The sequence below is a fragment of the Haplochromis burtoni genome, unplaced genomic scaffold (assembly GCF_018398535.1).
Source record: "Haplochromis burtoni strain Fernald_Lab_line unplaced genomic scaffold, NCSU_Asbu1 Contig_18, whole genome shotgun sequence".
Lineage (NCBI taxonomy): Eukaryota > Metazoa > Chordata > Actinopteri > Cichliformes > Cichlidae > Haplochromis > Haplochromis burtoni.
In genome coordinates, this window is record NW_024582379.1 from 1,814,788 (window position 1) to 1,824,153 (window position 9,366).

At 37.1% G+C, this 9,366-nt stretch overlaps 1 protein-coding gene across 3 annotated transcripts in view; it reads left to right on the forward strand.

Annotated features, from left to right (window-relative positions):
* Positions 1 to 9,366, forward strand: part of LOC102305024 (pikachurin) — a 26,352-nt gene continuing 16,986 nt past the window's right edge. For 2 of the 3 annotated variants that reach the window (XM_005916202.2, XM_005916203.2), the window contains exons 1-2: positions 2 to 556; positions 5,983 to 6,092. In XM_005916202.2, the coding sequence (XP_005916264.1) occupies positions 451 to 556; positions 5,983 to 6,092 (216 nt within the window). In that variant the 5' untranslated portion in view covers positions 2 to 450. Of the gene's footprint in view, positions 557 to 5,982; positions 6,093 to 9,366 lie in introns of all 3 variants that reach the window. The other variant, XM_005916201.2, reaches the window with a different exon arrangement.

The following is a 9,366-nucleotide window of genomic DNA, read 5'->3' on the forward strand; positions in this document are numbered from 1 at the left end:
CCCTACGTTCTTGCACTTCGCTGTCCATCTTATTTGTTGTCTAATACTTGGACTGGAGCGAAAGGAAATGGATCTCCACCAGTAAAAAAGAATCACCGTGGCTACCGTTCAGTTGTGCGCATTACGCGTGAATTGTCGGAACAGCCCTCTCCATCGTCTGTCAGAGCGCCTGTCAGAGCACCGTGGCTGCCCGTCCGTCCGCTAATGTGTCCCTCCCACTGATCTTTTGCAGATTGTAATCTTATCAGTGTCAAACCGTAGATGCCCTCTCCTCTCGGACATACCCTGCACGTCTTTGGATGGCGTTCGTCCCCAAAATTTGGATGAAAAACGTTTGTTTTTAAGAAAACTTTTATCAGCGACGGGATTAGCTGCATTTACATGCGCGTTTGAATGTGTGATAAAATGAACATTGGTCACTGGTTTTGAAAATCTCGACCAAAACAAGACATGGAATTTAAGTGCAAACAAAGAAGTCTTTTGTATCTACTTTTCTTTGCAATTTGCACAGCCAACGTTTGCTTTTGTGCAAGAAGATCAAATGCTCGAAGGTCTGGTAAGTTCTGCAGCTAAAACCAGCTCCGACAAGGTGTTACGGTTATAACAATAGCCTAATCATTATTGATTTTATTTTAAGTTGGTCTTTATAGTGAAGCCTTGTGGATGTAATCACAGTATTTGTTTGTGCTCATCATGTTTGCTGCACTACACCAGTAACGTTAAGTCTGCTTTAACCTTACACAATTTTATGCAAAGTTTTTTACATCACATGTAATATCTTAGTATTACTTTAATGTCCCTAAGAGACCTATCCCTTTCATATTTTTCCATACTCATAAAAAACCTAGTTTCATTACAAAAGATAAATGTTACTTGAATTTATTATCTGCTATTTAATTTCAAATTACACATGTTTAAGAACAGTGCCTGAAGAGCAAGAAATAAGTAAATATTTATGGTGTGGACTGTAAAACCAGATAAAATGGAAATTTCTCCTCTCAAGGCATACTTTATGATGATAAAAGCTGGCTACAAGTTTTACAGAATATGTCAGCTGGATAGAATGAAAGAAAATGAAATCTTCAGCTTTACTGGAGCAGCCATCATTAAACTTGCCAATGTGTCCTTTGGACAGAAATTCCTGGATGTTGATTTCATGATATGTGCACAGCCTCCACTCCCTCACTCTTTGTCCTTCTTTTTCCTTTCCTCGCTTTGGTCCCCTTTCTTTCCTTTTCTTTTTCTTTCCATCACTTCCTTTTTCTCTCACTGTCACTCTGTCTGACTCTTGTATTTCTCCCGCCCTCACTCTTACGGGCCCACAGGCCACTGCAGGCTGACTTTCACATCTGTCTGTCAGCACAATAAACTCACCACAGTTTAGACTGCCAAAAACAGAATGATTTTACTTCTGTCTTCATGACTGCTAGTGACAATTGTACTTGTTTTTGTTCTGAGGTCTTTCAGACCTCATTCTCAGGGAGGGGGAATGTCAACAGGACTCGGTGTCCACATGAGTCACATCTGTCTTTAATGAAAACACTTAAATTCAAGCTTAAAAATAAAGCAAGGGTCCACAATGAATGACATCCAGGTGGTCTTTCTTTTTCAGGATTTTGACAGTTTTTGCCCCCTCTTAAAATACACATTAGTAACAGAACAAGTGAAAATGTTTGTTTTTTCATTTTCCCCATTTTTTTCCCAACATCTTCCATCACCTTACACATGCATTAGATTTGATTTGATTTTTTTAGTAATTGGAAAAAGATTTGTGTAATTATCCCTTAGATTTGTTGAAGAGAACCATAAAAGCCTGTGTCTTACTAAAAATGATCTCTGAATGGCTCATACCTGAAAAGAGCTGCATTTCTTCATAATTGGATGATAATCAGAGGGAATAGGTGGCTTATTCAGAAAGAAAATATCTGAATATAAGATTTGATAATTGCTGACTGAGTGAGAGTAAATATTATGAAAGCAGCTTTTTGAAAGTGCCCTAGATCTTGTAGCACATGAAAAAAAGACTTTATATTCACACATTTGAAACTGAGGAAAGTCACATGTTGCTGTGATGCATGGTACAGTTTGGACTTAAAATAAACAGTGTTAACTTATGCTGGATATGCTGGTTTAACTGTATGCGACAGATGGAAACTTTGATATCATACACTTACCAGCCAATTTACACTTTGCTAGTACCTGATTGGAGCTTATTGCCTTCAGAATTGGTTTAATTCTTCACTGGATAGATGCATCATGGTATTGGAAACATTCCTCAGAGATTTTGGTCCATATTGGCATGTTATAGCAGTTACTGCAGATTTGTCGACTGCATCCATGATGCAAGTCTCCTGATCCACCACATCCCAAAGGTGCTCTACTGGGCTGAGGTCTGGTGACTACGGAGGTAATTTGAGCACAGTGAAGTAACTGTCATGATTGAGAAACCAGTTTGAGATGATCTGAGCTTTGTGACTTGGCGTGCTAACCCACTGGAAGCAGCCATAAGAAAATACATCCCATTATGTCTGTGGTCATGAAGGGATGCTGCCACCAGATGGCTAGTTCACCACTGCTACCAGCCAACCAGGCAGGCTGTATCCATGTTTCCATGTTGTTTACACCAGGGGTAGGCAACTCCAGGCCTCAAGTGCCAGTGTCCTGCAGGTTTTAGATGTGTCCTTGATCCAACACAGCTGATTTAAATGGCTAAATTAGCTCCTCAACATATGTTGAAGTTCTCCAGAGGACGGTAATGAACTAATCATTTGATTCAGGTGTGTAGACCCAGGGTAACATCTAAAACCTGCTGGACACCGACACTTGAGGCCTGGAGTTGCCTACCCATGGTTTACACCAAATTCTGGCCCTGCCATCCAAATGTAAAAGCAGAAATTGAAACTCATAACACCAAGCAACCAGTTTTCCAAATCTTATATTGACCCATTTTGGTAAGGTCGTGAGAATCAAAGCCGAGTGGAACCTGGTGTGGTCCTCTGCTTCTGTAGACCATCTACTTCAGGCTTGTTCATTGTTCATGTTGTCCATTCAGTCTTGATTGAATCGAGTGGTTATTTAAGTTAGTGTTGCCTTCCTATCAGCTCAAAGCAGTCAGGCCATTCTTCTTCGACTTCTGGTATCAACAAGGGATTTCTACCCAGGGAACTGCTGCACACATAATGTTTTCTCTTTTTTTGTATCATTTTCTGTAAACACTAAAGACGGTTCTGCAGGAAAGAATCCCCGTATATCAACAGTTTTGCAGAAAATTACTTAAAACACATTTCTTCCCCATTCTGATGCTCGTTTTGAACTTCACCATGTCTTCAGGTTGAAAGCAACAGTTTGGCTTTTCAAATGGAAATTTTACTATTATGCATATTCATTAAAAAATATGTTAATAAGAAGCAAGTCTGTTACTTTATCAAGAGACAGTGAGAGTGTGCAGTTTGTAGACATTGAGGTCTTTAACGTTTGGCCAAACTCGAATGTGATCTCCGATATAGATATGATTGATCAATATTTGTTTTGTTAACATTAGTTTCAGAGAGGACCACACGCCAGACACCCATAAATCCTCTTTCACAAGTGGCACAGTAACGATTCGGCCACTTGAACCGCAGAGTGGTTATTTTGGCTAAATCAACTGTCAAGGTTTGTGTGAGTCGGTGCTGAGTGTTTTTAACACAGCTTCTCTGCGCTGAATCAGGCACCTTGAGTAGCCGTGAATGTGCCCAGAGATGAAGACTTACACATGCTGCAGAGCACTTCTGAATGGCATCTTACAGAAAGGCTCTGCAGGTTGCTTCACAGCAAGGTTTTAAATATGAACTGTAATAGTGTTTCATTTTTTTTAAACAAAAGTCCAAGCCTCTATGTGTTTGAAAGGGAAAAAAATCAGGCTAGTGTTGCATGGAAGACAAATAGTAACTGCTATAAACACCATGAGTGTCAGGTGGCTATATCAAGCTTTTCTCAACACACAATTAAGTGCAATAACAGTTTCATAGCAGTTCATTCAAAGGTATTAAAAGTCACATCGATCCATCATGTAGTTTGTTGTAAGTTTTCAGACATACAGTTAATGATTCACAGAGACCCCTCTCTCTATCTCTATCTGAAATCTGTGAGTTCAGCGCACCCATGTGTTTGCTTGGAACACACCCCTGGGGAGAGATAAATGATCAGGGAATTCACCTGACATGTTTCATTATCCACTCAGGTGAAAGAGCAGAGACAAGGGTGCGAGAAAGGAAAAGAGATGACGGAAGAAGAGGGTCGAAGTGGGTAGGAGTAAGGTCATCCTGAGAGGGAGAAAAGGGTAGTCACGGGAAAGAAAATACAGGAACAGTGGAAAAGAGTTTCTACATGGGATTTCAATTTACAGCACTCTGCTTTGCTATATTTATGTTTCTTTGATTTCAGTACCAGTTTATAGCTGTAAAAGCCAGCACAAACTGTCAGTCAGACAGAAAAATTGTGGCTAATATTTTTAATATTTGAGATTTTGAACCAAACGCTCGCATTTCATATTTTTTAATGAGGGAAATCTATCTGCAAGCACACTAAAATACATCATATTGAGGTGCTGTACAGCAATATTTAGCATTTTTATGGCAAATATTCACTATATACAAATATTTTGACAAAAAAGTGTCCGAATATGAATCTGTAAACATTGCTGTCTGCTCATGCTTCTCCACGTCACGTCACAGGACATTAGAAGCCAGTAGAAGTCCTAATGATCGACAGCTGCGTAGCTGCTCTTTCTTGCTCTTTTAAGAACTTTTCTAAGTACTGTGTTTTAAGGCCATAGCTGAACACTGGGAAGGCAATTACATGCCTTTGTAGTATCTAGAACCATGAAAAAATGACATGTGAAGTCAGAGTCAGTTGATATTATAAGCTAGAAGTGGTCCATTTTTTCACCACTCAAATGCACTCAAGTGGAAAAGAGTGTAATTTCTTTCCAGACTAAATGTTGGGAAATATGTTGCAAGAGACTTTATTTTGTTCAAAACTGGCAGCAAAGCACCAATCCAGAGGTTAGGCAATGGTGCACACTTTGCAAGAAATCCTCTGTATTTTTTTTTTCCAAAAAACAAAAACAACAAACAAGTGCTTGAATAGTAACACAGAAAAAACATTTCTGTACCACTTTATTGTTATTATTTTATTATAACAATCCTGTTTTTTTGGTTTTTTTTACCAAGGTCTTCAAGCTTACCTTAATGATTTATTGATCAAAAATTATAACAAGCATTGTAATTATGATTCTTAAAAATATGGTGTGCATTGTCAACATGTAGAAAGTACTAAGTAAAGATTTAAAATATCACATTTGAAATCCGTATTACAACATTTTTGTAGACTTGAAGACTGGGAAACCGCCTCAGAACACAACACTGATATTTTGTGGTGAGCATGTTAGCTAAACAGCTAATGATTTAGCAGACACGAAGCAGCATTCATGTTCATCTGAAGTGTTGCTTCTGGCCACAGTGTAACTGTAACTGAAATAGTTACATTTAAGTTTATTGAGTTTTGGTCTATAACAATTCCTGATGAAAATATCTGCCTGATTGGCTGCTAAGCCCATCAAATCACACCTACAGGGAGGGTACTGTACAATAACACAGTGATGATGATATTTCTTCATCGATTTGTTTGTTTATACATTTAACAGAAAAGTGAATTTTGGAATTATGCTTAATATGAAAATTTTTATTTCAGCAGCTTTAGGTTTATGTTGTAAATTACATTTCATCACTTACTGAACCGTGCTGATAGCAGGACATCAAGATTCTTTGTAATGAAATCCAAAATAATTCCATAATGTATCTGGCATAACATTATTTAAGTCCAAAACTAGGTGGTCACAGCTTTCTAATACAACCAAACTTGTACTTTCCTCCCTTGTAAATCTCCTCTTTCCCTTACTGATTATATCTGTCACTAAGTGTGTCGTCTCTGTTTAACCAGATCGCCTGAGTCCTCCATTAGACATCCAGCTGGAGACAATCAACTGCACTGCCTTCAGTGTACGATGGAAGATGCCCCGGAGACATGTTAGCACCATCACTGGATATAAGGTAATTAGAGACACATAATGTAATTTAACAACTGAAGCAATATTTCAGTTTTTATATTACATTATGTCACTAGGTATGTTGGTAAGGGTTTTTTATTTTATTTTATTTTTTAAATATTTGTATCAGCATTCTTCCTGCTTATAGGTCGGATTCTTCTATCAAGTCCCACATTACAAATATACAGTTTACGCAATTTTAGCATTTGCATTGTACTTTTACTCTGCGGGGAGAGGGGGCAAAAGTTAAACTTCCACCGGTTATACATAATTGTTTTGTAATGCACAACTGCCAGAAAAATATCAGCAATGATGAAAGGAACTGGTGGTAGTGCCAAACCAATAGAGAGGACAGATTTGGAACCAGTTATCAACCTGAAGTACTAATATGGAAGTTTACCTAAATTGATATACTAACATATATTATTGCATAGAGTTAGTAATTCTTACACCAAAAGATGGCAAACTACTGAAAAACCAAGGCCTGAGTAACCTGCCTGATCCCAGGCAAAAGATGTGTGTTCTCTGAGCAGCTGAGACGTGGAGGTGTCACTGGTTGAAATCAGTTGTAAAGAACCTCCTTGTGACTAGTTTGCTCCCTAACGGATTGCTGCTGCAGTTGCCAGTAGTTTGCATAGATGATGGCGATTTGCCCTTTATTTTTAGAGATGCAGGAAGACTTTGCGATGCAAATAGGAAATGGGAAAGATTCTCCTTGTCTTTCCCATAGAGTCACACTGAATTAAAAAAACAACAGCAAAAACCATTCAGATTGTATTCAAGTTCGTTCCTCCAGAAATGAGCCGCCGAATCAAATAAAACTTAAGAAACTGGTCTCACATTATGAATTTAGAGCAATTTCAAATGACTTGGTGGCAGTTATTTCAGGCTATAAATCTTTTGCTTTAATATTATTACCTTTATTTCTGGCATTAGAAAATTACTTTTTCCAAGTTATAAATTTTTTTATTGAATCTGAAGTTTATAAAATTTGGTTGTTTGTGTATTTTATTTCTATTTTTTGCCTGTACTTAACCAGTGTGTAGATTTGGATGTATATATATATATGGATATGTGCTAATAATTTATCCAACTTATGTTTGACTACTGTCCTTCTTGGCCAGGACATGCTATTAATCTCAAAAGTTTATTTTTCCTGGTTAATTAAAGGTTAAATAAAACAACAACAAATAAAAAATAGGGAGTGTAGAAGAAGAGCGTTTCTGGTTTGCGCTGCACTTTTCACAGTTTAACTACGACTTAAAGAGTAGCTTACAAGTGTTTGTAAAGCAATAGCATAGAAGTTTTGGTGCAGCACCATACACTTCTTTGCAACTGATTTCACACTAACAACCGACAACAACCTGCAGCAACTACTTGCCAATCAGTTGCAGAATACACATTTAGCACCGTAGAAACAAGTGATTCTCCTGGCTTGCATGGCTGCAGCTTTAGACATCAAGTAGATAGCGACAGTCATCACCCTTCAACAGTCACTTGCTACCAATGGTATCTAGATGGTCACCAACCAGCCTATAGACCATGTGAATGGAGCTTTCACACCCTTGTATCACTTTGTTGTTTTCTAACATCACATCCAATCAGTAGCTAATCAACATAAAAATGTCTTATTTCTAGGACATACATGTTATTTGTAAACTTTATTATTTATAAATTGGGCCAAATAACAACAACTCAAATGCAATCTTGCGCGTTCCTGTCCGTTAATGTCACTAGGTTCAACCGTGTTAGATAGGAGTCACAATTTTATTGGAAAAATGACATACATATGGAAAAGTTCATACATAAAGGGGGAAGCTGTCAGATTAAAGGAAAGGCGTACATGTCTGAATGGGGCAGGAGAAGCAGCTGAAAGACTTTGTTACTTTTTTAATCAGATAGACTACATCTGCACATTTTATCTTTCAGCATAGTCTTAGTGTTTTATTAAACTCTCAGCTTCTTCATGTCTACATTTATGTGAAAAATATCTTTAACCCCTAATATAGGCGATCATAGAAACTTTTCTATTTTGCTCTGTTTGCTCTGCTCCATTAGCATCCAATAGCAAATGATTCTCATGTTCTGCTGAACTTTTGATTTTTAAGAGTAGAAGGTGGTGAACGTTTTTATGAAATGAGTCATACAACAAAGTTGCATCACAAGTTTAGAGTAGCTAGATATTTAATGTTGGTGAAATGAAACATTTTACATATCTTTCATAGCAAAGTCTTAAGCCAGATGTTAGCTACCTTATTTATAAAAATTGAAATCCTGTTATGTTTGGTTGGAATATGGATGTTTCATTGTAGAGGACTTCTTTCTAGTTTGAACCATTTTTTATTTTTTGAGTCCAAGTGTCCCAGAAAAAAAATTGTTTAAAACCAAGAGAAAAAAAAGTATTTTTCTCAGAAGTGGACTTACATAACTCTTTCAAGAGCCCTTTCAAAATGCATAGAAAGGTTTTTCAAACTGGCAAACATAAAGAACAAATTCTCTGATATGTCACAAATCAAATTGTCTCTCTTTTTCCTTTGAAAAAATTTTCCATTTCCTTCTGCACACCACTGGCATGAGTGTCCCCCACTTTCTTTTTTCTGCTTCTAAAGTGCTGTCATCTCACTGCCCACTAAGAGAGCCTTGAGCACTAGATTGATATTTGAAAGTTCTGGTTTTGGGGTGGAACCCTTTCCACGATATGACTTTTTACAGGGACAGTGTAGCTGTGGAAGATGTGGTCACAAATCTTTATTTATTGTTTGCTCCACTCTATACAAGCTGCACTTTAAACACTAAAGTCGGCCTGGCTTCTTTCAGTTTCCGTTCAGTAATGAACAAAAAAAAGTTGCAGGGAAGTTTTAACATAAAATCGACTGACTGCAAATTTTATTTATTATTGAGCGACCAGTACATGCCTGTATCCATGTCCTGTTATATTATACATATTATATACATGTTGTTTTATATCATTGTTAAGTAATTTTAGGAAGGAAGTGATATCATTATATATCACAATATCCAGTTTGTGTTGATTTAAATGAGATTTTAAGGTTGTGAAATTAAAACAATATGCTACTTTTATAAGGCACTGCAGGTGCATCAATACTAAGAGTAGGTCATTTTCAGCCCATTGGTCTGTGCTTGTTGGGGAATACGACATTGTAATATCTGATTTAGATAAAAAAGGTAATATTTTACATTTTGAGTATGTAAAATGTCATAAAATTACAATGAAACAATGCTGTTATAAGGTGTATATATGTATATGTATATATATA